Source organism: Erithacus rubecula, assembly GCF_903797595.1.
Source record: "Erithacus rubecula genome assembly, chromosome: 18".
Taxonomy (NCBI): Eukaryota; Metazoa; Chordata; class Aves; order Passeriformes; family Muscicapidae; genus Erithacus; species Erithacus rubecula.
In genome coordinates, this window is record NC_136670.1 from 12,628,478 (window position 1) to 12,655,895 (window position 27,418).

Consider the following 27,418-nt stretch of genomic DNA (forward strand, 5'->3'; position numbering starts at 1 on the left):
TTTCATAAGAGAGAGAGGCAGAGAGAGAAGGAGCAGCATGCTGTGGAGAAGCAGGTGTGATTCATGAATAAACTGCTCTTTGCCACCCTGTAGGATACTGATGAAACAAACAGAATTTCCCCAGACATGGATAATACAAGAACAGCAGATGCTTTTTCACAGGTAAAGGCAGAAATTGTTCTGGCTGGTGTGGAAGTGCTGCTTGTTGTGCCTAGCTGGAGATGGTTTATCAGGAGCTGGGAATGACTTTGTGCTTTATTGGTGAGGAATTTGCAGTAGGTTTTGATGTAATGGACTATTATGTGGTATGAGCTCAGCCTGCTCCAATATATCAGAGAGTGTTTGCACAAGGTGTGTGGCAGACATTATTCTTCTCTGCTTCATTCTCGAGAAACTTGAAACGTGCAAAGTTTTCCTGATACAAGGAGAGAAAATCAGTCTTTCCCTTGCCAGGCTAGAGAGGATTTATTAACACTTTCTATTATCTGTGCTAAAAATTTCCATAAGGTAATTGGAGAGGAGGAAAAGTGCTTTATATTACAAGCAAAAGCAGTCTTTTGATAATCCTGCTGGAATCTGAGGTGATTGATATGGCAGGATTGGATATTCATCAGTGGGTTTGTCTGAGTGCTGCCACACACACACTGGGAACACTGATTGTTTCAGTATTTGCACATTTGGGAGTCTGGAACCTGGAGAATTGAGTAGTGGGCAGCTCCTCTCTGACTGGGACAGCTGATGGGATTGGCAGAGGGAAAAGAGAAACTGGGGAAAATAACAATTAGGGGAAAGAAGAACCAGGGAAAAGAAGGATTGTGTCTGTGCAGGGTGTGAGTTCTCCTGGTTGGCAAAGAGTGAGGGCTGGGGAGGATCCAGCCCTGCTTGGCTCCTCTTGCTCCTGAAAGTGAGAGATTTGCAAGGCCAGGCTCTGGAAAAACCCAGAGGAAAACCAGTTTATTGCTCTTTGGTTTGTCACAGGGGCTGCCTGTGGATTCCTGCACACAGCTCCTGCCCCTTGGCCTGGGGGGATTTGGAGCAGGACAGGTCTCACAAACACTGAATTCTTGAGCTTGACAGATATAAATTGCTCCACCTGAAGTGAAACAAAACTGCAGCTCCCACCTGGCAGTGCTGTCAGGAGATGCTGAGTGGTGTGAGGAGATGCTGAGTGCTTTCAGGAGATTTTGAGATGCTTTCAGGAGATGCTGAGTGTTTCCAGGAGATGCTGAGATGTTTTCAGGAGATGCTGAGGTTCTTCCAGGAGATGCTGAGTGTTTTCAGGAGATGCTGAGATGTTTTCAGGAGATGCTGAGATGTTTTCAGGAGATGTTGAGGTTCTTCCAGGAGAGGCTGAGTGTTTTCAGGAGATGCTGAGTGCTTCCAGGAGATGCTGAGGTGCTGTCAAAGATGCTGAGGTTCTTCCAGGAGATGCTGAGGTTCTTCCAGGAGATGCTGAGTGTTTTCAGGAGATGCTGAGGTTCTTCCAGGAGATGCTGAGGTTCTTCCAGGAGATGCTGAGTATTTCCAGGAGATGCTGGGTGCTGAGATCTCTTTGCAGCTGATGCCAGAGGAGTTGGAAGGGCACAGCCCCAGCCCTGGGAATGTTTTCCCTTTCCCTGCTGCCCATGGCTCAGGTATTTTTGGCTTGGCACAGACACACAGCTCACAAATTTCTCATCTTCCCTCTTGCACTGCTGGGGAGGACGAAGCACAGGTGTGGAACAAACCAAATGTTTGCTGCCAGAGAGGGTTTAAATGAATGAGAACCAGCAAACAGGAAACCACAGGCAGATGGTGCCACTTCTCAGTGACTTTCACCCCCAAACCTGCAGTAAAGCAGAGCTCAGAGCTCAGCCTGTACAAGCACCAAAATACCCACGGGAGTGAAACTGTGCATGAGAAAAAAGGAGTTTTAAACTTCTGGTGAAGTGCTTTTAAAAGCTGACTTCATGTCTTCCTGAGGCTCTTTGTCTGAGAGCTGAGAAGATCTTGGTGGAAGGTCAGACCTTTTGCTTTTCCACCCTGCTTTACTCTAATCAGCTGCTTTAAAGTATTTTATCCCCATGGATTTCCCCTACAATATTCATCAGACTTTTTCTTAAAGGCCACTTCTCTTTGGTGATTGATTTTTTTCCCCAATTTCCCTGGTCTTTTTTAAGGTAGCTTAGAGTGGATTTTCACTGTGTACTTACCAAGGGATCAATTCCATTCAGATGAGGCCAAATGGTTCCATATTTTCTGCTATGTGTGTTCCTGAATGTGCTCCCAGCCTTGGCAGCAGCTCTGGTGGCCTGAGGGACATCCTGAGCTGTGTCCTCCTCACCACCCAGACAGGGCTGAAATCCCTCAGTTAAATTTCCTCCTCCTGAGCCATTTGGAGCTCCTCTTTCATTCTCAGTATTGCCCAAATTCCTGAAAGTAAGAGAATGAAGCACCATGAATATTCCAAAGCTGCTTCTTTTTGTTAATTTTAATTTTTTTTTAATACAAATTATTTTCTGACTTAAATAGATGTCCAGGCAGCTGATCCTGAGGGATCTGCCTGTTTGGAAAACGTGGTGTGTTTTTATAGGCAACAACTCAGAACAGAACAAAACCATTTATAGAGACAAGGATCACATCTTGCTAAATCTGTTGGAGTTTTGGAGATGGATAAGGAGGAATTTACCTCAATATTTTGCTGGGATGGTTTATTAACCACCCAGAACCCTGGGAAAAGTCAGGTCAGACATGTTTTGATTAGAACATAATGAAGGGTTTGTTCATTAAATGCTCCAGCTAATTAACATGAAACTCGTGGAGACCCTGGATCTCAGTTAAAGGTACATGAAGCCAGTGCTGCTTTCTCTGTGTTGCACTTCATTCCTCTTGCTTAGCAGGTGTTAATGTGATTTAATAAACCTCCAGCAGAATGAAATCTCTTGTTCAGCATTTAATAATTTCAGCAGCCCAGGTCTGGCTTGGAATGAATTTTTGTTTCACAAGACACGAGGGCACAAGATGAGATTGTGAGGCTGGGAGCAGAAGGATGCATGCTTTTCTCCAAAATAATTAGATGTCACTGTTAAATAGCCCAGCAATCTTTGTTTCTTCACAGACTTAGACTGATTCTCACATTAATAAGCAAATATGATAATCCTTGATATTTCTTATCACTGTGGATTATTTTAATTACCATCACTAAAGCACAGAATGAAATGCTGCTATATGAGCCACCTTCTTTATTTAATTTAATTTCATTTCAGAGCATTTAAACTTTACCTCAGCACACCAAGAAGCTGCTGTGTAAGTTCACACTTAAGTATTGCTTTGAAATCAAGCCTAATTTAAAATATTGAGGCCATAGACTGTGGTGATGCTGAGGCTGGTTCTGGAAAAGCAGCACAAGGTGCCTGAAGGAGATTTCCAGGAGCATCTCTGCCTTGGAAATCAAAGCTCATGGGCTGGATGGGGTTTTCCAAAATTTTTCAATTTCTGCCTGCCCCTTTGCCCTGGAAAATCAGTGGAACTCTGTTCTTTGCAGGCTTGGACTGAATTAAAGTGAAAACCAAGGTTAGATATGGCCCAAAGCATTTGTTTAATTCTTCTTAACAGTGTTCATTGTGAGAGACTCCATAATTTTCCTGGATTTCCCAGTGTTATCCTTCTATTTTCCAAACTTTTCATCAGAACCTGTTTTGCTGTGATTTCTCTCACATTCCCCCTTGCCCCAGCACACAGGGAGCTGCTCCTGCTCTTTCCCTTTTGGCAGCAGCTGTTCATGAACCTGTGAAATCCCCCAAATCCTCTGAAATCCCAATGCTTCCCTTGGAAATCCCATTTTCCCAAAGCTCTGATTCCTCTCGTTATCCTGTGCTGATTATTCTCATTATCCTGAGCTGATTATTCTAATTATCCAGCTCTTTTCTGGAGGAATGGAAACCTCCCCCCATTCCAGCAGAACCCTTTGTCAGTGCTGAGCACTTTTATTTCAGAGTTTTGCTGCTGTCTGGGATCTCCCCCAGGGAAATTCCCTTTTATTGCAGCAGCACCACGTTGGGAACTGCTGTCACTCTGCAAGCTGCTCAAACTTCTGGGCTTTTCCTGCAAAAAAATACATTCTTCAGCCAGAGCTTGTGAAGCTGGCAGCTCCTGCTGAATATCCAGATTTTTTTTTTTTCCCCCCCTCTGCTTGCTGAATTATAGATTATTGCTGCTCTCATTTGTCAAGGTTGTCTGGAATTTGATTCCCCCTCGCAGTTCATTCTAGCTTCCCATCAAAATCCACGAGTTTAATAAACATCCAGTCCTTCAGCAGATCACTGATGAAACAGCACAAAACTGAGCCAGTCTCCAATTTATTCTGAATTTTCACAGTGAAATTAATTCCCAATGTTGTTTCCTGATGAGTTCTCAGTGCTGATGGAGCAGAAGGGTCCATGCTGGTGATGGAGAGAAAATCTGAAGAGTTTTCCTTGTGTGAGAACTGTAAAGTGTCATTTTTTTCACAGAGAATTTTAAAGAAATGTTAAGGCTTTGAGATGCCTCAATATGGTGATATTTCCAATATTAAAATTGTTGTTATTGTAAATGTGTTATGGACACATCACTGGGCACCACTTTATATCCTCATATTTCTGAGAACTGCTCTTGGAGATTTTTATGTTGTTATAATCAATCACTCCATACCTTTATACCTGTAAGAAATAAATTACAATAACATATTTTTGGGTTTCTCCAGCTCCTTCTGGAAGTGGCAGAATTTCCAGTGTTTTCAAGGAAATCAAGCTCCTGTTTGATGAATCCCTTCTTCTTTGAATAAATGTTGACAGATACTGTTCAGCCAGATATGGATCTGCAAAAATAATGCAAAATATTATTACAGATGGATAATTTATTTGATGAATAGCAGCTCTGTTTGACAAATAATATTAGTCTGTCTCTGGGCCTGGCTACAAAGGATGGTATTGTCACATAAAAAACCCACATCAGTCACCTGCTTTGAGATTTTATGTAAATTAAAACTGAAGGCCTCTCAGAACCCCAGTCCTAGGAGAAAATCACTCCCCTGGAAATGTTTGGGGACACTCAGCACATTTTGGGCTGAGTTCCAACCTGGTGAAAGTAAATAAATTAGGAGAGGGAAGTTGGTAACACCAAGCTGGAGTTTTGCTGTCTGTCACTTCCAGAAGGAGCTGGAGGAGCCCAAAGATAAATTATTGTCATTTATTTCTTACAGGTATAAAGGTATGGAGTGATTGATTATAACAAAATAAAAATCTCCAAGAGCAGTTCTCAGAAATATGAAGATATAAAGTGGTGCCCAGTGAGGTGTCCATAGCACAGTTACAATACCAACAATTTTAATATTGAAAATATCACCATATTGAGGCATCTCACAGCCTTAACATTCCCTTAAAATCACTTAAATGACACATTCAGCATGCAGGCAGAGTGATGTTCACTCAGATTTATGCCCCAAAATTAATGAATTCTCTGTAAAGCAGCAATTAGCCTGTAATATTTCCAGATCTTTAATATTTCTAGATATTTATATTTTATATTTTCTAGATCTTTAATAGTTTTTAAATATTTAATAGTTTTTAGATATTTAATATTTCCAGACCCTTAATATTTTTTAGATCTTTAATATTTTTAGGTCTTTAATATTTCCACATCTTTAATATTTCTATCTAATCTTTAATATTTCAGATATATAATAATTTTACAGTGTCTAGACTCCATGCAAACCCTCCAGTGGGTCCTTTTAGGTAGATGGGGAGAGGCAGGAAGGTCTGGCAGGGCACATGGGCAGGGCAGCATTGGCAGCTGCCTCAGAACAAGGCAAAAATCTCTTTTCTCCCCCCTGACCACATTTTATAGCAGGCCAAAAACATAAAAACTTCACCTCTCCTTCCAGAGAATTCACTTCTCACTCCTCCTTCTGGAGCTCTTCCTTCAATTGTGAATTCTTTCAAATCTCTTGTGTGGCTCTGCTGAATTTGGGGAGGGTGATGAAAATTTAATCAGTTTTAAACAAGCTGGTTTAATCTGGCAGGTAAGTGAGTGCATTAACACAATCTCATGTGTTTCCTTAATGTGCCTGCTTTATAATAGAAGAATGTAATTTTTTTCCAAGTTTTGTTTTTAAGTCTTGTGTAAAACATTCAGTTTGGTTGCTCCAGTCATATTTTATTAGGTATTTATTTATTAGCATAACACAGACTGGCTTAATGGCATTTTGGTGGACAATTTGATACATTTTGGGTTTTTTTTTAAAGAAAAAACATAACCAAAACAAGCACATTACAAAAACTGTGTCATGCTGAGAGAAAAGCCCCAGGGAAACAAAATGTTAAAGGTCAGGATCTGATACCCAAGTCTTGTTTGCAAGTAAAAAATACCATAAAAAGTGATTGTCAACATGTAAAGGAGCCAGGCAGATTTCTGACAAATAATTCTGACAGTTCTCATCTGAAAAATGCTTTTTTTTTTTTTGCTTCTCTTGGTTTTGGAAATGTTTCCCTCCTGCAGAGAGTTAAGAGAAGTTAAAACAACAAGGTGCAGTTAAAAATAACCTGCCCAAGCAGTGCCTGTGGTCTGATCCTTGGGGATGGAGTCTCTGTCAGGCTCTGACTTCCTAACAAACCTTCCTGGATTTAAATGCACAAAATTATTTGTTTCTCTTTTGTGAACATTTCCCCCCCTCATCCATTATTAAGCAAATTAAGGAATGTGCCCTGTTGCCTTCACATCTTGGGCAGAAATTCTTTTGAGTCTAGAAGAGGTTTTGGTGAAGGTAAGGAGGAGTTGAATAAATCCTTTCTGCAAATTTTTTAAAAGAAAATATCTTAAAATACTAAACTTGAAAAAAAAAAAATTAAAATTGTCATAGTGCTGCAAAAATTCTTTGAACCTTTCTCCAAAAGGTCTAATAGGCAAAAATAATTTCCAACTTCATCTCAGGAGCTGCTATCCTGGATAAACAGGCTCCTGCACTTTGGAGCTGGCAGAGCTTTGCCTTAAGGTAACTGTGTTTGCAGCTCAAACAGATCCTTATTCCTGTTTACTCACACAGAGCTTGTTCAGGGGGAACTGCCTTGTTAAAATCAATCCCACCCAGTGCATGGGAGGTGTGAACAGTGACCATTTAAAATTCCAGCAGCCAGCAGGGAGGTGAGGCAGGAACTTTGTGTGAATGGATGATCAGGAGCTTTCCCTCCTTCCTCACTGCTCCATTTCTGGATCATCAGTTACCTTCACATTAGCATGGAAAATCCAGGCTTTAAAAACAAAATATTTCTCTTTCTCCTGGTTTTATCTGGAGGATGTGCAGAGTGTGTGTCCCCCAGGGTGAGCTGGCAGAAATCTGGTAAAATAAAGAGTGCTGGGCATAGTGTGGCTTGGAAAAGGGGGAGATTTTTAGGGTTTGCTGGATCTCTGTGGTGGGACTGGTATTTTTTATGGGACACAGCAGCTGTGCTGGGCAGGACTGGGCAGGGTGGGATCAATCACAGGTTGCACACAATGGTCTGGAAGGTTTTTGCAACCTCAGTGATCCTGTGTGGCCCCATCCCAACCTTCCTGTCCCCTTCCCAACTCTCCTGGCCCCTTCCCAACCTTTCTGTCCCTTTCCCAACCCTCCTGTCCCCTTCTCTGCCCCTTCTCAACTATCCTGGCTCCTTCCCAACCCTCCTACCCTCTTCCCAACCATCCTGCCCCTTCCCAACTTTCCCTCCCTTCCCAGCCCTCCTGTCCTTTTCTCTGCCCCTTCCCTGCTCCTGCCCATCCTGATTTGGGCTCTGCACCTGTGTTTCCCCCTGGAGACTCTGGAAAGAATCTTGGAATCTCTCCTGGTGGAGAACTCGTTCCCAGGGCACAGGGAACAACTTGGATCTTGGAGTCTGGATAAAAAAAGTTTCCAGTTTCCTGAGCTCTGCTGGTGAAACCCCCAGGCTCCCCCCAGATCCCATCTCTGCTGAGGGATGGCTCACAGGGGATCTGTCTCCAAGGAAAGTTGTTTATTCCTCTCCAAAGCCAAAATCTCTCTCTGGCAGCTTTAGCTCGGTGTCCCTGCTCCTCCCCTCGCCTTTTCTCCTTTTCTCTCTGCTGGATTCCTGTTTGCCATCACCTGCTGCTCTCAGCAGTGACAGAAATTGCTCTGTGAGTTAATTGGCAGCTCCAGCCCCTGTTTTGGTGACAGAAAAAGGGGAAGTGCAACTCTGGCTTCTCATGTGCTCCACTGAGCCCCCGTGGCAGCTGCAGCTCACAGAATTCACAGAATTCACAGTTTGCCCCCTCTTCACCCTGAAAATGTCAAATCTCCTGATTTTCCTTTCATGCTGTCCTGTGTGCAGGGCTGTACGCTCAGGATGAGACAGGCTCCCATGCAAAATTGATGTTTTCACTTCTTGCCAGGGTTTCTAACTCAAAGAGGTTCCCCCCTGGCAGTTCTATCTCCAGATTTTTGCACCACATCTTCTGAAGTTGTAAAAGCCCCTGTGTGTTTGATATCTTGTGGACCTCCACCGAGTTTCAAAGGGAGATTATATTTGCTGGGCAGGATGTCAGTAGAACATAAAATATGAGTGAAATTGTAATTTTATGGCAGCTACTGTGGCTGTGTCACGAGCACTCTGTATCCTCCACAGACACATGAAAATCCAGTCTCTAAAAATGTTTGATTGACTTTTTTTTTTTTTTTTTTTTCCTAGTTAAGCCAGGAAAAAATCCTTAAAATTATGAACATGGTGAAAAATAAAGAAGTGAGCATCGAAGGAGCTCTGCATTTGGCACAGAAGGAGGTGTGTGCTGAAAAGGTAATGCATTTGTCATATATTCCTTTGATGTATTTTGTAATATATTCTGGAGGGCCCTGCTGAGATGAGGAGTGTGTCTGGACTGCTTTCAAGGATTTGGGAATCCCAAACATGCCAGTTCCCAAGCAGGACAGGCTGCTGCTGTGTCCTGGGAATGGCAATTCCATGGGAATGTTGAGGCTGCATCAAGGAGTTCAAATCCACACCAGGGGTGTTAGCCAAGGGTAGCAACAAGTCCTGGAGTAATAAATGTGGAACTGCAGAATCCCAGAGTGATTTGGGTTGGAAGGGACCTTAAAGCTCATCTTGTTCCACCTCCCTGCAGCTCCCATTGTGCCAGGCTGCTCCAAGCCTGGAACATTTCCAGGGATCCAGGGGCAGCCCTGTGTCTCCTGTGGCTCACAGGGAGGAATTCTGCCAATATCCCACCCAAACCTCCTGAATTTCAGTGGGAAGCCATTCCTGGCACTCCGTCCTGTCAATCTCCTCTCTCCACCTTTGCTGCAGCTCCTTCAGGCACTGGAAGCTTCTCTTTCCCACCCTCATAGTAAAGAATTTCTTCTTCATATTTAATCCAAACTCTCTGTCTGTCAGTGTGAAGCCATTCCTCCTTGTCCTGTCCCTGCCCTTGTGAATAATCTCTCTCTCCATCTTCATTAATGTGATTAACAAAAGTCAGGAGGATATTTCCATCTGTCTCCACATGGAATTCTCCTGCAGGGCTCCAGTGTTGTTTCTGTTCACAGAGAGAGCACAGCTGGATTTGGTTATCCCAAAATCATATCCCAGACATCCCAAACCTGATCCCAGTGTGGGATCTGTTGCTGATTTCTGTTCTGTTCCCCAGGATCCACAGGATTCATTAACTGGGTCCCAATTTAACTTCATTATCTACAAATACAAACACTACCGGTGGCAGAAACGGATTTTGCAGGTAACTTCAAAAATTCTCCCTTTTGGTGCAGTGCATAAAAATGTATTAAAGCAAATTTCTGTCAACAACACCTGATGGTGATTTCCTGCTCTCATGAAGTCTTTTCCTGGATTTCACTAAAACTTCTTGTAGTTGGGACAAAATTTGATAATGAACGAGCCCAAATCATGCATGACACAGGGTGGTTTATATTTACTACATCTTAACTGTACAAAATATATATTTTCAGCATTATCCACCTTTTTCTTTTTTTTAATGAAAATATTTTTTGTTTAGACATAAAGTGGAAAAATTGAGGGAATCATAGTAGATATGGAAGTTAGCTGTCTGGGAATCTGGATGAGTTTAATTTCAGTTCTCTAATTACTAGAAATCTTCAAAAGTCAGAGAAAATAGTGAGAAAGGTTCTGAAAAGTTCTCTTTCATGAGAAAGGCTTTGGAGGTTTCCTGCCATGAACAGGACAGAGGGAAGGGCCACAATGTGGGCATTTGGTGCTGTGGTCTGCATGTACAAGTTTCTAACTTTTAACTTAGAACTGCTTTCCTAACCACCTGCATGTCAGAGACTGAAGGAGTGAGGAACTGGATAAGTGGTTCTGCCTAAATTTGTGCTGAAGGGGAAGTTCCTGCACTGGGTTTTGTGAGACAAGGAGAATTTAAAAAGAAATAATATTTCAGAGTGATAAATGGAGGCATATTCATCAAAAGAGATGTGTGGAAACAGCTTACAAGGAATATCTGGGGTTTTTGTGACTAAAACAAACACTGGGCAGTATCTTAATGGTGGAATGTAATTTTTAAATTATATTTATTCTGGTCTTTCATTTAAACACCTTCACAATGTTAGGATACTGCCTTTGCCTTTCAACCAAGGTGTCCTGAAGTGATGCAGGACTTTCTCTTGCAGCTTGATTTCAACACCAGGACCATTTTTAACATTGAGAAGGGCACTATTAAGAAGCAGTTCCCTTTCTCCCAAGTCAAAGGCTGCGAGGATGCTGAGAGGAGGCGCTTCAGCATCGTGTTCCACGGGAGGCAGGACTACGAGCTGGAGGCTGTGTCCCTTGATGACAAAAGGAAGGTGGGCTTGGAAAAGCATTGCTGGGAATCCCAGCAGCTCCCAGGCACTGTGCAGGCAGAGGAGAGGTGTCCTGGTTTAAGGACAGGTGTCTGCCAATAAAGGCAGAAGCTTTTCTTTGAAATGGAGGATGTAAACTCCCTCTCTCCAAATTGTTGTTATTTTGAAATTAAGGGGCTCTCAGGCAAAGATATGGAATTGGGAATAATAGTTCTTTACTAGGAAAATTAAAATAGCAATGCAGTGTTACACAGAACAATCCCAAACCCTACCAGAGTCAGAATCCAAGTTGGCACAGTCAGTCAGTCAGGGTGGTGGCACAGTCCCATTCCATGGTGCTGCATCCTCCTGCAGGGGCAGATGTGGCTCAGCTGGAGCAGTGCTCCTGGAGAAGGTGCAGTTTCCTCTGAAGGTCCAGGGATGATGTGGAAGGGTCTGGCTTTCCTCTGGAATCCAGTGGAAAGAAGGTCCCTTGGTGTCCAAAATCTCAGTTTTTATCTGGGTAGGAAAGGCTTGGCTCCTGCCCTGGCTGGAGCATCTCCCAATGGGATGATGGAATTTTATCAGCCATGCACTGGGACTCACTGGCTATGAACAGGAGATATCTCCTGGAGGGAGGATGGGCTGTGGGAAAGATAAAGATGATTGCCCCAGCTGGTTTAAAGATGGCCCATTAGCAGATAATGTGTGCCAGGAGATCAGGGTCACTGCCCCACCCAGTTTTAAACAATGGCCCATTAACAGGAGATATCTCTCACAGGGATAAGGGTCACTGCCACACCCAGTTTTAAACAATGGCCCATTAACAGGTGATACCTCCTGGATGAAGGGTGGGTCATGGGAAAGGTAAAGATGATTGCCCAGCTGGTTTAAAGATGGCCCATTAGCAGATAATGTGTGCCTGGAGATCAGGGTCACTGCCACACCCAGTTTTAACGGATGGTGATAGAATTGACATTTCTGGCCACATCCTGCATTGCAAACCATGACAGAAGGATGTGTTTATTTCCTGGCTCCTGGGACAGGGAGCAAAGGGAGTGTGAGCTCAGGATGGAGTTTGGCCTCAGGATTTTGTCAGGGCACTGGGGGTTCAAAATCTCGGGGTGAGATGTGGGAGTGGGGCAGTTCTGCAGCACAGCACGGACAGAACTGCTCTGGGGGTGTTAAAACAAGCAAACAAAACTGGTGATGTGACTGCTCAATCCTAACTGGAGCTTTGGAAACACTTTTTGTTCTCTGTATAAGACATTTCTTAAAATGCCCGATTTTAAGCATGAATGAGGATTGTCCTCATGCTGAGAAAAGACCCAGTGGCTCATCTTTGAGCATTGTCTGAGATTTTCAGATGGATCAATCAAGTGCTGCTTGGGCTTGAGCTGAGCTGAACAGAAACTTTGTCCTGGACTGCTTTGTGTGTGAATTTAAAAAATTCTGTTTTACAGAACTCTTCAGAGTTAAATTAAATTCTCCTTAGACTGACAGGTTTAGAATTGTGGGCATAAAACCAGATTGCAGTTAAGTAGTTTTGCATCATAGAAAGACCTGAGTTATTTTATGTTGATTTATTTTACCCATTTGACTGTGGCTTTGTACTTGTAAAAACCAACTATTGATGTCTTATTCGAGGGAATTAATATGGGAAATATTCTTTTCTCTGCTGCCACTGATTGTCTAGATAATCTACCTGCTGAGCAGAGTTATACAGAGCAATTCTTACAAGAGACCAGTGGAGTCCTGTCCTGGGAGAGCTGCAGAATGTGATGTGATCCACGAAGGGCTGCTGGAATTGCAGCAGAACACTTTAACCTCCACTGAATGGGTGAAGTATGAACTCTGGATTTCCTTCAAATTTCTGATAGATGCACTTAGATTTGAATGTGCTGATAATAACTCCATTTTTTAGGGCTTTTTAGCCGTAAAGGCAGATGCCAAATCTGCACAAGATGGAAGAACTGCAATGAGCTGTCAGTGCAGCAGTGGAACCCAAAAAATGAAGTTTTTTTGATCTGGAACCTGCTGGGAGTATTGGCAGCACAAATCTTTAATAGTGATGGTGCTCAGAACAATTTTGATGCAGGGATTTGTTTCTCTCTTGGCTTCTCCCTCCATTCTCAGTCATCCAGTGGTTTTCCATGGTTTGCTACCCATTCTGCAAACAAACCACCCTTCCCTGACAGCTCCTAAAACATCTGGGAATTTCTTAAACCATCAAAGGAGGGAAAGAGAGAGGAAAAAACCTCTGTCTAGTTAATGAAAAAAAAAATCTCATTGTAATTATCTACAGAGGGCAATTATCTCGGAAGACTTTACAGTTCACAGAAAATGATTTTAATTGCTATTAAAAGTCTGCCACTGTATGTCTTGTAAACACCACCCTCGGGCGTGTCCAGGATTTGTTACCTTGCAACACTGAACAGACTTGTTAACAAACAAAAATTGATTTCTATTTATCTTGGGAAGCAAAGCCCTTGTTGTTTTCTTCTTGATTTAATCCTTTCTCTTCCTCCTCCTTTTTATTTTTTTATTTTTTATTTTTTTTTTTTTTTGGCAAAATATTGATGGTGGAAGCAGCAGGAGATCCGATTAAGCCATAAGTCCCTTGCTTGAAGAAAGGAGAGATCAATAGCACTGCCAGCCCCATGAAACCATTCTTATCACTTTGACTGTTTGTGTGGGAATAGATGCAATTTATATTTCATGTTTAATTTGTTCTGGAGCAGCTAAACTTATTTAAAATCTTCATAGAACACTTGAATCAACCAGCCGCACCTTGAAGAGAGAGTAGAGGGAAAGAGAATTTTGCTAGAGCTGCCAGAATGATAAAGAAAGGCAGAAACCCTCCAAGAAAATGAGAAAACAAAAGCTTAAATAAGAATAAAACCCACAGTAAAACCCAACCTCTTGTTGGGACCTTTGTTACAAAGAGCAGGGCAGGATTCTAGAGGAGAGGCTGAAGCAGAGGATTCTGCTGGAATGGAAACTCTGCATGCTCAGGCAATTTCTTCCAGGATTAATTATAATTTAAAGAGCTTTTACCCAATTTTTGGCACAGTCACTCCTGCTGGAAGCCCTCAAGAGCCGAATACCTTTCCTGTCAAGTGGCTCCTGGGAATGAGGGGGTCCTGTGGAGTAACAGGATTCCCAAGAGAAATTGGATGACTGGGAGCTAAATTTGGTGATTTGTTAATAGCTTGGTGGAGTGAAACCTTGTCCTTATGCTCAGCCACAGGTGGAGTCCTCTAAAAGCTCTGAGTCCCAAAGATCCACCACCCCTAATAAACAAGAGGAGTAAATGAAGAGGGAGGGACAGAGCATGGCTAAAAAATTTACAGGACTTGGGTGATTTTTAATTGATAATCAGATTTCATTTTAGCTCTGACTGGGCATGACAGCCTATTCAGATTTTATGTCACACGTTATTTAGGTGTCAGATAAAACCAAGAAACTCTCAGCTAAGAAGATCTCAAAGGTTTTATGCTCTACTATTGATACTTTTGACTTTTTCATGGAGGATTCTGTAAAAATGTGGATGTTTATTGAGGGTGCTTTAGCAAGGGCCAGGCTGTGCAAATAAGAAATCAATGAGGAATGAGCTGTGTCTCCATCCCTGTCCCTCAGGTGCCTGGCACAGGTGCGGGAAGGAGAGCTGGCTCTGTACAGCCTGGGGCTGGGGACAGCCCCTGCCACAGCCACCATCCCTCTGGCAGCTGGGGAAGTGGGGATCAGCAGGGACAGGGGCTGCAGCACCTTCTCCCTCCACACCAGAGACCACCAGTACCTGTGAGTACAGCTGGCTCAGCATTTGATAGAGCAGAGCTGCTGCAAACGAGTCATGCACTGGGATTCACTGGCCATTAACAGGAGATATCTCCTGGAGGGAGGATGGGCTGGGAAAAGATAAAGATGATTGCCCCAGCTGGTTTAAAGATGGCCCATTAGCAGATAATGTGTGCCAGGAGATCAGGGGCACTGCCACACCCAGTTTTAAACAATGGCCCATTAACAGGAGATACCTCCCACAGGGATAAGAATCACTCCCACACCCAGTTGTAAACAATGGCCCATTAACAGGAGATACCTCCCACAGGGATAAGAATCACTCCCACACCCAGTTGTAAACAATGGCCCATTAACAGGAGATATCTTCTGGAGGGAGGATGGGCTGGGAAAAGATAAAGATGATTGCCCCAGCTGGTTTAAAGATGGCCCATTAGCAGATAATGTGTGCCAGGAGATCAGGGGCACTGCCCCACCTGGGTTCAGCAGATGGGGACAGAATACACATTGCTGGCCACATCCTGTATTGCAAACCAAGACACTGGGCTCAGTGTGCTGTCAGATGCTGTTGGCACTGTCCCTGTCCCTGTTTTTGTGCCCCATGTGCAGTGGGATGCTGTTGGCACTGTCCCTGTCCCCTGTTTTTGTGCCCAGTGTGCAGTGGGATTCTGTTGGCACTGTCCCTGTCCCTGTTTTTGTGCCCTATCTGCAGTGGGATGCTGTTGGCACTGTCCCTGTCCCTGTTTTTGTGCCCTATCTGCAGTGGGATGCTGTTGGCACTGTCCCTGTCCCTGTTTCTGTGCCCCATGTGCAGTGGGATGCTGTTGGCACTGTCCCTGTTTCTGTGCCCCATGTGCAGTGGGATGCTGTTGGCACTGTCCCTGTCCCTGTTTCTGTGCCCCATGTGCAGTGGGATGCTGTTGGCACTGTCCCTGTCCCTGTTTTTGTGCCCAGTGTGCAGTGGGATGCTGTTGGCACTGTCCCTGTCCCTGTTTCTGTGCCCTATCTGCAGTGGGATGCTGTTGGCAGTGTCCCTGTCCCTGTTTTTGTGCCCTATCTGCAGTGGGATGCTGTTGGCAGTGTCCCTGTCCCTGTTTTTGTGCCCTATCTGCAGTGGGATGCTGTTGGCACCGTCCCTGTCCCTGTTTCTGTGCCCCATGTGCAGTGGGATGCTGTTGGCACTGTCCCTGTCCCTGTTTTTGTGCCCAGTGTGCAGTGGGATGCTGTTGGCACTGTCCCTGTCCCTGTTTTTGTGCCCTATCTGCAGTGGGATGCTGTTGGCACTGTCCCTGTCCCTGTTTCTGTGCCCCATGTGCAGTGGGATGCTGTTGGCACTGTCCCTGTCTCGTTGCAGGTTCCGCCTGCCCCGCAGCGTGCAGAGCAGCAGGGCAGGGGCTGCAGGCAGCCTGCAGGAGTGGCTGTGTGTCCTGGAGAGGCACTGCCAGCCTGGCAGCTCTGCCCCCCTGCCCCTGCTGCCAGCTCCAGCAGGCAGCTGCCCTGAAGCTGACTATGAGGAGTTTATAGTGCCTCTGAGCCAGCAGGGAGAGGAGAGTGCCCATCCTGCTGGGAATTCTGCAAGGAGCAGCCTGAGCAAGGTTCCATCTCCTCTGGCAGAGCCTGCAGCCCCAGTAACATCTCTGCCATGTGCCAGGGGCAGGGCTGAACCTCCCCCAGCCCCTCCTGCCCTCCCACAGCCCTGCAGCCTCTCTGCAGCAGCAAGGAGAACCAAAGCCTTCCACTGGGATGTCGTTCCTTGTGACAAGGTGAGGACAAAACTGTTAAAGGAAAAAACCAATCCCTAAATATTGTAGCCTGACATAGATAGCTGTAAGAATCCTGCTGTGCCACTAATGCCCCTCTCTGTGTTTGCATGGAGCAAAGGGCCTCTGTTCTTCTGGCTTTCTGTTTACCCTGTGTACCTCCTTTATTTTTAGATTCAAAAATCTGTCTGGGGATCGTGTGACCCGTGCAAGAGAAAAATAGATGTGTGCAGGCTCTGTGAGCAGTTCCAGATCCAGGACACAGCAGTGGCTCTGGGCAGTGAGCCTGCAGTGAATCAGCACATCCTGCTGGACAGAAAAGTTGCACATAACTTCAGTGAGTGGATTTGGGTGCCTGCACAGGGGCTGGGAGCTCCTCTCTGGGAGCCTGGGCTGAGCTCTGCTGCATCTCCAGATCAAGGCTGTACATAAATCATTGTTTAATTCAGTGCTCCTCTCTTTGTAAAAAAAACACCCCATGGCTCAGTTGCTCCCAACGTGGCCCTTGATGCTGTAGAGATAAACCCCCAAACTGCTTTCTTTTTTTTTTTTTTTTTCTTTTTTTTTTTTTTTTGGGTGAGCCACTGAGCTTTGATGCTGCTGTCTTGGGCCAGATGTGAAAATCATCCACAACATCTGTGAAATCAATTTAAGCCTCTGACTCCAAAGGCTTTTCCAATGTTTTGGGCTGCAAAGTCACACACAGGAGCAGGTGGGAGGCAGAATTTGGAGTGCTGGGGGAGGTGTTTGGTGTGAGGAGCTTTGGGGCTGCTCCAGGTCAGGAATTCTTGGCTTTTCCCTTGTGGAGGGTTCAGGATCTGTTCTTGAACAGAACCCTTTGCTCTCCTGTTTCAGGTGGGATTCTACCCAAAGCCTGACCTAGAACTAATTTCAGAACTAGAGAAGCAGCTCAACACCCAGTCCTGGTCTTCCTAATAAAATATTGTAAAGGACTTTTCATTCCCTTGATGAGAAGTGGTGAATATCAAAGGAGCAGCAGTAATTGTTCTTCAAAGAGCACTCTGATTTCTGTCACAAAAATGCCTTTCCAAATAATTTCTGTAACCTAGAGATGTTTTAAGATGGTTACATGTGTAAAGAATTTGGGGCAGTCAACTCTGAAGTTTTAATGATTTCATCTTGATGAATATGAAAAAGAGAAAATGTATTTTGGAGAGCATATAAAGTTTTAATTGGGAAATATAAATGGAGATAACTTGGAATTATTGCATCTCTTGACTAACAATTTGAAGGGTTAAAAGGAAGAGTGATGGGAAAGTGCTGTTGCACATAAAAGAATCTTGTAATATCACTTTTATCTACTAAATTATTGCAGCTTCTTTGAGGAAATGTCTTTCTTTTGCTTTGCAAACAGCACCATTCCTCCTTTTGATCCTGTTCCTCTTACAGCTTTTTTTTTTTTCTGGGATGTTCTACATCCCTTTCTTAATCTTATCCTCATCAGTGAGACTTTTGGCATATCCTTATCATAATGGACATTACTCAGATCAAAAGTTAATTTGATCCTGAGAATTCTGATTAATCTTCCTGCAAGTGCTGCAAACCACAGTCCTTATTAATGAATCAAATTAATGAATAAAAAGATGAAGCTCCAAAATGCCAGTAGGTTAAATCTGGAGATTTCGAGTGGAGTTGTGAACACCAGAGGAAAATCAGAGTTCTGAGCTATTTCCACACTAAATTTAAGGCCAGTGTAGGAGAAAATACAAATAAAAACTAAGTTTTCTAATGGATTCTTGTTGAAAAAACAAATTTCTGCCCCACAGGAAGCAGGTATCAGTAAGAGACAAGAAAATCATCCTCAGATTTGTTTTTCCTTGATGACTGACATGTAAATTCAAAGAAAATATGAAGATTGAATTTTTGCCTTATAATAGCAGCTGCTAAATATTTTTTTCTGGTTATTTGGGTGTTTTTTTTTCCCTTTCTGTTGAAATTCTGCTAAGTATACATAAAATACACTGGTGATTTTTCTTCCCTTGACCGTTTCCTTCCAAGTAACCCAAGGATTTTTTTTTTTTCTCCAGACATTTTTCTTAAAAGTTTCCGTGTGAAACCAAGTGAGCTGAAGGACAAACTGCTCATCATCCACGAGGAGAGTGGTGGGCTCTCAGATGAGCAGATCACAGCACTCAGGAGGTAATTTTGGGGGGAACTGTTTGGGTTTGGGGCTTTTTGGAGATGCCAGAATCTTCTGCAAATGATGTGGAGTTTGAAAAATTGGTTTGGAGAGGAGGGAGGCAGATAAGAGTTAAAGGAGTGTTTATGGCCTCTGGGCTCCTTGCCATCATAACAATAATAATAATGATGGCAATGAAGCTTGAAATATCATATTTTTTTCCTTGAAGTCTTTCTCTGATGGCAGCAAGGCTGGGGGAATATTCCCAGCAGTGGAATTTGTGAGGGGCATTGATTGTTGTATTGCTCTGTGTTGTATAATTTGGAGGATTCAAACCATGCCTCAAGGATTCTGTCCCTGGGGTTTTTATTTACTGCCAAAATCGATGAATCCAAATCTTGCACTGGAAAGAAGCTGCATTTTTTTTTTTTCTACTCCTAGAGTTTTAAACAGCTGAGATTTATCTCAGAATGAAGAGGCAGTGGGAAATGGAAGGAGCAGACAGGAATTCTCAGGAGCATCTGCAGTTTCTCTGGACAGAGCTCTGGCAGCACTCAGGGAAGGGACTCAGCATTTCTGAACAGCTTTCACTCAATTTAGGGAAATTCCACCTTTGGGAACTGTGGCCTCCAGTTAATTGAGCCCCCATGGGCAGGAGAGGAGTGCAGACAAGGAAATTCCTCCCAGTACCTGCCAGAGTGTCTAAACCCTCTTGTTGGGGAATGAAAAACACAAAGTCAAACCCCAAATTTCATTTCCAATGTCCTGCCCATGCATGCAGTGCCAGAGGTGGCTGGGACATCATTAACAATGAGCCTGACACAGAAACCTCTGCATCTCTCAGTGATTCTTTATCCTCTTGTCTCAACAGCAAAACACTTAATATCTCTCTAAACTTTTTTTTTTTTTTTTTTTTTTTTTTTTCCAGAGAAATGGGAATTTTTTCACTATGCAAATTCCATTAGAGCTGCATTCATGTTTAAAGATATTTATGGAATGCATTCACGTGTTTTTGTGCCTCCTTTCTCATGGCTCCCATTGTTTAATGCCTTAGATAATCTGTTAGTTCCATTTTCTATGCATAATGCAGCTGAAGAATTTTATGGGGTCTCAGACTTCTGATTAAATGAAGATATTTGCTATTTTCAAATGCGTTCTATGAATTTGCTTAAAAGCTCAAACTGTTTTTAATGATGAATAAACACCCTTTCATTTGCTAACAGCTAACTTATTTTTAAATGAAAATTCATTTTTTATGCTAAAATGGGCTGAAAGGATTACATTTTAATCTGCCAAAATATAGAGTTAATTCAAACCCCAGCAATTTTACAATTGAAATGTCATATTAATTATTGACAACAGCAAAATAAATCTTAGTGTTTGCCCTGTGTTTAACATGCTAAAATATCTGCTTTTTTCCACCTTTGAGTAAATTCCCTGACTTTTACTGGAAATGGATAGCTCTGCCCATCAATGTTTAATCACTCCTGCTGCAAATTTCGAAGTTTGTTTTAAGAGGAAGAAAAAAGAGCAGACCTGAATACTTATTTCAGCTTCTTTACACTCCTCACATGTGAGCTGTGACATTGATTCCATTTTTCTGAAGAAATGCTATGAATTCCCCCCAGCTGGCTCAGACAGGGACATCTCCAAAGGAAGGCTGCTCTGCTTGTTTTTTCCAAGTGGAGGCATTTTTAAAGACATCAATCTTCTAAAAATCTGTGGCCCTGGGGGATATTCTGTGACCTTGTGCAGAGGGGGGAGTTGTGGGGCTGTGTTTTGTGCTGTCACTGTTTAAGGAAGTTAAAAACTCTGTAAAAATTGTGATAAAGAAGAGAAACCCTCCCAGGGCCAGGATGGACAGGATGGTCCTTGTGGGTCCCTTCCAGCTCAGGATATTCTGTGATAACAGAGATAAAAAAGGACCCAACCTCTTTGGAAATCAGGGCCTGGACTCCTTTCTCTCATGGTTTTACCTTTTCTAAAATATTCTGTCATTCTAAATTCTCTGTGCATCTGCAGGTGGATATTCTGGCTGTTTTCAAGCCTTGTGTACATAGAAATATTTCCAGATCACTTTTGCTTCCCACTTGGTTCAAATGCCTACAAAGGATAAACAACAAATATAAACCACACAACATGTAGGGAATTCCAAGGCAAGGGACAGAATAATTATTTTATCAGAATACAGGAGGAAGAGGACAGCTAATTTTAATTTTCTCTTTGCAGATATTTGCCCACACCCAAAGATGCAGAAAGGTACCTGTCCTTCAAGGGCTCCTGCTCAGAGCTGCACGTGGTCGACCAGTTCATGTTGGAGGTGAGGAGTTCCAATATTAAAAGACACCACATCTTATTTTTAGGACATTCTCCAAGCTAAAGCCACTGCCTGAAGCTGTTGTTTAAAACTTGAATTGACATTCTCACCCAGAATCAGTATGAAAGGATTATTCTGGTGAAGAGTTGAGATAAGTAGATAACAAAAAGAGAATTATGGATCCCTTTGTGTCTCCAAGTCACACTCCCTCCTCTTCCTACAGAGTAGGAACTGATTTATCCTGACCTCAGTCTAGATTCCCAAAATCTGGAAGCCATAATCTCTAAAATTACATGTATTTAACCTTTTTTGCTCACAAGAAAATATTGCAATTGATTTTTATGATGTCAGCCCAGGAGCATCCAGTGAATTTCCAGGTTTGTGCCAGAGTGCATCCAAATTGAGACCCAGAACAAAATGAATAAATGAGCCCAGAAATCAGGCAAACAATGGCACTGAGCTGAATTGCTCAATAAATAATGCCAGGTATCTGCATGTTTTGGTGTAAACTGAGTTTTTATTCTGGTTCTGCTCAATCCTGTGCAGATGTGTAAAATCCCTCAGCTGGGCCAGAGGCTGGATCTGCTGCTCAGCATCCGAGAGCTCCCCGAGAGCATCAGAGACCTGGAGCCTGTGAGTACCAGAGCCCTCCTGCTGTGCTTGTATCACATCTGTCCCTGTCAGAACACAGCCCCAAATCACCCCAGGGCACATTTCAAAGCTGTGCACTTTGGGAGGATTATTTTGGGATTTTTTTCCCCTCACCTTGTGTGTTTAATACAGTGCACCAAGGTTCAGGATAATGGGTGTGGCAGTAGAGCAGACTTCCACAAAAGAGAAAAAAACAGGAAAACTTCTTCAAAATTTAATTTTAAGTTATTAAACTTCCCTCCTTCTTTGGCCAGGGATAAGAGGGAAGTGAATTTCACCATTAAAATTCCATTCCCTTGGTGGGGAGCTTCTGGCCCCATGAGCTGGAAGAACCAATCAAGGACACAGAGAAAGTTTATTTGACAAACCTAAAAGAAATTTATTATTTCCTGAAGACTCAAGGAGCTGTTCCCCTATGGATTACAGCTCTAGGGTGAATTTTTGGGAAGCTCAAGTCCCTCTCTGCCTTTTCCCAGGCTGTCCTAAGGGTGGGGAGGATGCAAATAAACCAGTGCCAGTTTTGTGACTGGATCCTGCTGTTCCAAGCCAGGTTTTGTCCATGCTTTGATTCTAAACAAGGATTTTCACACCATGAAATTCTTTCAAAGGTTTTTGCCCTCGTTCTGCATAGGAATGAAAATAAAATGTGAAAGTTCTTGCCAGACCAAGTTGTCATCCTTTGTCTGTGATTAAAAGCACAGGAGCAGTGAGGGCAGCTCAGAAGAGGAACAGATGGAAAGCAAAGGGGAGATTCTGACCCTGCCTGGTGCAGCTGCACCTTTGCTGTCCTCCACTGAAGCCAAATATTGAATATTTGGAGGTTATTCCATGCACTGTTTGCTTTGATGGCTATTTAATGTTCACTGAAGAGCTAATTAGTGTCTGAGTATGTTCTTGTGCACCCCAACACCTGTTTTTAAACCACAGAATGTATCTAAAATCCTAAGGGAAAATCTGAGTATTGGATTTCAGCACCCTCTGGCCCTGAGCTGTGCTATAAATACTTTAACAGCAGCTTTCAGAGCACCCATGTGCTTCATCCTGTCCCTGTTTTTAAATTTGTATCTTGGTGACTGATGAAAAGAGGTGTGGTGCTAAAAAAATACAGATTTTTTAAACTGAGAACAAAATCACCTCCTGTGCCTATAGCCCTAAAGGGAGGTGGCTTCCCTGGGAAATCTGAATTACACTGAGTTGGAGCACAGGAAATCATTATTCTTCCTTGTGGGGAAACTGTGCTAAGGATTTTGATAACAGCATTGAGCTGGAGTGAATGGCAGGGAGGGAGGTGAAGGATGGAGCTCCAGACTCTGCTTCCCCTGAGCCCTGAAATTTGGGCAACCAAACAGCAAAACACAGCAAGCTGGAGGAGTTTTGGCAGCCAGAAAGGATGTGACTCCTTTTGGGGTGACTGTGCCAACACAGCTTTGTTTTTTGGGGAGCTGGAACCTGCTGCAAACCCTGAGGGGTGGCACAGGCACCAGGGATTTATCCCCATTTCCAGCCTGAGGCAAGGTTTGTGTGTTCCAGCTAATAATCCAGAATATCCAAGCAAGCAAGCAGCTGCAAGCCAGCCCAAAGTTTGTGGCAGTGCTGGAGTACATTTTGGCCATGGGGAACCACCTGAATGAAGGGGCTGGGAAGGAGGTGGCTAAAGGATTCAGACTCTCATCTCTGGCCAAGGTGAGGAAGTGTTTTCTTGTAATTAAAGTCATCCTGTTCCAAGGTTTGTTAGCCATTAATGTGAACTCTCCCTGGGTGTGGAGAGAGGCAGTAATTCCCAATGAGGAGCTCACATTTTACCTCCTGCCCTTGGCTACATGAGGACAAAATCCTGTTTAATAATAAATTTAATTAATAATTGTCTTGTGTCTGTGAGCACAAGCTGCATTTCCCCTTTGCAGGCAGCAGCCTTGCTTGGGTGCTGAATATTCTGAATATTCTCTAAGGAGGCAGAACATCAAAATTCTGCCTGCCCTGATATCAGAACCCTCGACATGAAGAATTGTCCCAGCTGCAGGCCCTGGTTAACACCAGATATAAAAAGGAGATGTTTAATTCTGTTGTTTTCTATTCTTGCCAAACACAGCTGGGATCTCTCAGCATCCCTGCTGCTCCTTTTCCAGGAGTGGCTCATTCCTGAGGGTGGCAGCTCAGTGTGCCCTGCTCTGCTCTCTTGCAGCTGCCTCTGCTGAGGGGCAGGGAGAGGAGGTTCACCCTTCTGCACGCCCTGGTGGAGCAGATCCTCTCACATGAGCCCCAGCTGGCCACCTTTCCCCAGGAGCTGACAGAGTTTGAAGCTGTTCCTGATGGTGAGAGGAAGGAAAGGGGGAAAAAAACATCCAACAAATAAAAAATGAACTCCTTCAACTTCAGTGTAGACTCCCGTCCTCACTGTATAAATGATATTTATTTTGTTTTTTCCCCCCTCTCTCTTCCTTTCCAGCGTCCATGAAGGGCCTCATTGCTGAAGTTGATGGTATGTAAATGTGGCTCTACATTCACAGACACATTTTCATGCCCTGTGCAGTCATTTGGAACAGGTTTTCACTGCACCTTTGTAGTTTGTAAAGAGAGTTAAAGGTTCAAAACATTGAGGTGAAGTGTTGCCATGGAGATGCTTAACCTGCCATGTCATTGTGAAGAATTAAAAAAAAAAGAGAAATATTGAAGTGTGTCCAGGTGGTTTAGAAATGTAAAAAAAAAAAAAAAAAAAAAAAAATTAATAAATGTACTGGCCATGGTAAATAGAGTTGTGAGCTCAGTGAGTTTTTCCCTGAGCCCTTTGAGAGCTGATAGCAGAGTGTCAGTGGGTGGAAATTATGTTGATTATGTTGAAATTTATAAAAATCTGTCTTTAGAAGGTATGACATAGGTGTTGGCCATAACTTTGTCCAGGCCAATATTCCCAATTTCAGCCTTTTGCTATGAGATCTGAATGATGCTCACCCTCACCTTTGACTGGCAAACCCTCCTGGGCTCTGGGGGTCACCTCTGGGGGCTCCTTCAGTTGGTTTCAATCTGCTCTAAGAAATTCCAGTCCACCTTTTAGGAGACATAAATCCCCTTTCTCTTCCCCTTTCTCTTCCCCTTTCTCTTCCCCTTTCTCTTCCCCTTTCTCTTCCCCTTTCTCTTCCCCTTCTCTTCCCCTTCTCTTCCCTTCTCTCTCTTCCCTTCCCTTCTCTCTCTTCCCTTCCCTTCTCTCTCTTCCCTTCCCTTCTCTCCCTTCCCTTCTCTTCCCCTTCTCCTCTCCCTTCTCTTCTCTTCCCCTTCTCTTCTCTTCCCCTTCTCTTCTCTTCCCCTTCTCTTCTCTTCCCCTTCTCTTCTCTTCCCCTTCTCTTCTCTTCCCCTTCTCTTCTCTTCTCTTCTCTTCTCTTCTCTTTCTTCTCTTCTCTTCTCTCTCTCTCTTCTTCTCTCTTCTCTTGTCTTCTCTTCTTCTCTTCTCTTCTCTTCTCTTCGTCTCTTCTTTTCTTCCTTCTCTTCTTTCCTCTCTTCCCTTCTCTTCTCTTCTCTTCTCTTCTCTTCTCTTCTCTTCTCTTCTCTTGTCTCTTCTCTTCTTTCTCTTCTCTTGCTTCTCTTCTCTTCTCTTCTCTTCTCTTCTCTTCTCCTCCTTCTCTTCTCTTCGCGTCTCTTCTCTTCTCTTCTCTCTTCTCTTCTCTTCTCTTCTCTTCTCTTCTCTTCTCTTCTCTTCTCTTCTCTTCTCTTCCTCTTGCTCCTACACTAAAATGTGAGTTTTTAGGGTGTTATTTCCAAGGCTGGTGCCAGTGCTCAGGCTAGGGAGGGTCAGATTTGTGGTGCTGCTTTACCACACTCTCCACCTCCTCATTATCCTGCTCTTGCTGGGATGTGATCTCATTTTCCCCTGAGAAAATGCCTCTTCCAGGAGCTCTACCTCCCACCAGGGAGTTAACACTCCTGGATAAATGCATTGCAAACCCACATTCTCTCGGATTTTCCTTGTGCCCTAAATTAGACAATACAGCACTTTGGACACCTTTTTATACTGGTAAAATTCCTCATTTCCTTTTCCTTTTCTTAGTTTTAAAAAAAGAATTGGAGAACCTTATCCAGTGCAGGAGGCTCCTTAAACCCAAAGCCAGCAAGGCAACAGCCCAGGAGTCCCAGTTCTGCAAGGAGCTGAAGGTAAATCCACCACAACCTTCCTGTGGGTTGGAGTAAGGGAGGAGTAACCTGGGAGTTGGTGCTGGCACCTGGAGCAGGAGGATTTCAGGGAAAGTGGATTTTTATTTTTTTTCACAGGTTGTTGAAAATGGGGCTGTTTCAAACCACTCAAAATGAAGAAATTTTATTTCCAGGCTTGTCTCTAAAGCCCTGTTTGTTTAAAGAACTGTAACTGGCAAAAAGGCCAAACATGGAGATCAGGACCTTGTGATGCTTTTGATTAATTTTCTTTAGGTTTAGTCATTTTATAACACATTTAAAACTCCCTAATGTTAATTTTTTTTTTGTCTTTGATGTCTTAATGCTTGAGAGGAAGTGTGTGTGCTCCTCTTTTGTGAAATGTGAAATTTTTGTGACATGAAAATTTCGCCCTGAATGGTTTTGTTTTCACTGCTGTTTAATTCCTGCTTTAATCGCTTGCTCCTACAGCAAATTAAGAAGTTTTCTTTTATTACAGGATTTAATTCAGAAATATGAAGGGGATCTCTCCCAGCTGTCAAAAAGATGTGAGGAAATGAAGAAGCTTTATAGCAATGTACTGGTACATATCATTTTGAATGAAAATAAACTTACATTTCTTTTTTTAAAAAGGAAGAAAGGCGTGCAAGAAATTCCCATTTGCTTTATATTTATACTGGCTATAGAAAAATAAAAAAATTCCCATATTTAACAGTGGTCAGAGATCTTAAGGAAGGGACAGAAATAACCTCTGAAAATGGAAAATTATCCTGATCCTGGGCTTGGGACAGTTCTGTGCACATTTTCTATAATGAATGGATTCATCTGCCAAGCTGCAGAGCAGAAAAATTCAGGATTTACTGATTTTTCTCCTCTTCAGCTGGAAATTTGCAGTCCAGCCAGAGAGATTAACCTGAAGTAATTCAATGACAACTCCTTAGATCATTTTTATTTGGGATATTTTGCCTCAATTCCCTGGAGATTTCAGACAGCTCAAAGCTTGTTTTTTCCTCCTCTTCTTCCCTTTGTCCTTTTACCTCTTATTCCTCTTCTTTATATTGATATTAACAATAATGGAGATATTTAACTTTTCTCTGCTCTTTAAATTTCCTTAAGCTCCTGGAGATGGTTTAGATCACTCAGCTACACCCAAGTGAAATATTCTCTTATTTCCAATTTCCAGGTGAGGTTTGGGGAACCAGCAGACCTGGACTCCCAGGAGCTCTTTGGATGGATATCTGCCTTCATCAGCGAGTTTAGGAAGGCAAGTGCAGAAATCACAAATTTTATGGAGAGATGAAGGAAAGAAGAGTCCAGGAAACAATTTTTAATTATTTTTTTCCTTCACTGATAAGCAGTGCATTGCCAATCCCACCTGTGCAGCAGAACAACTTGATTTTGAGAGAAATCCCATTTATAATGTGTAATTTAAAGTGTTATTTAACCTGTAATATCCCAGATCTCTTATGAGCTTCTCAATTTTGTGCTTTCATACCTTGAGATTCCCATATATTGTGGAAAAAAAACCACTTCTGACCTTTCATAATTTCTCTTGACAATCTTTTCCTTTGAATGCCCCAGCTCCTGAGCCAGTTTTAATTATTATTTTCATTGAGTAACTTTCTGTGTGGTGATCTAATTTCTAAATACTTCACATATTTTAAAATGAAATGAGAAGCTGTTACCCACAGGGGAGAATATTTAAATAAATTCTTGTTTATTTTGCTATTAAAACATTGCAAACTTAGTATGTAATGAAGAAAGTTTCTGGCTGTTTTATTTTTCTCTAAATAGGACAATAAAATGGCATTTTTTATGTCTAA

At 43.0% G+C, this 27,418-nt stretch overlaps 1 protein-coding gene across 1 annotated transcript; it reads left to right on the plus strand.

Annotated features, from left to right (window-relative positions):
• On the plus strand, nucleotides 1-27,418 carry LOC306809978 (uncharacterized protein). The gene is made up of 17 exons (XM_079321966.1): nucleotides 1-162; nucleotides 8,694-8,798; nucleotides 9,646-9,732; nucleotides 10,640-10,813; nucleotides 12,486-12,634; nucleotides 14,429-14,590; nucleotides 15,942-16,350; nucleotides 16,522-16,684; nucleotides 18,396-18,507; nucleotides 20,717-20,807; nucleotides 21,351-21,437; nucleotides 22,986-23,138; nucleotides 23,638-23,767; nucleotides 23,902-23,934; nucleotides 25,495-25,598; nucleotides 26,095-26,178; nucleotides 26,779-27,418. Exons 1-17 carry the CDS (start codon nucleotides 127-129, stop codon nucleotides 26,893-26,895), a joined length of 2,196 nt encoding a protein of 731 aa, XP_079178092.1. The 5' UTR covers nucleotides 1-126; the 3' UTR covers nucleotides 26,896-27,418.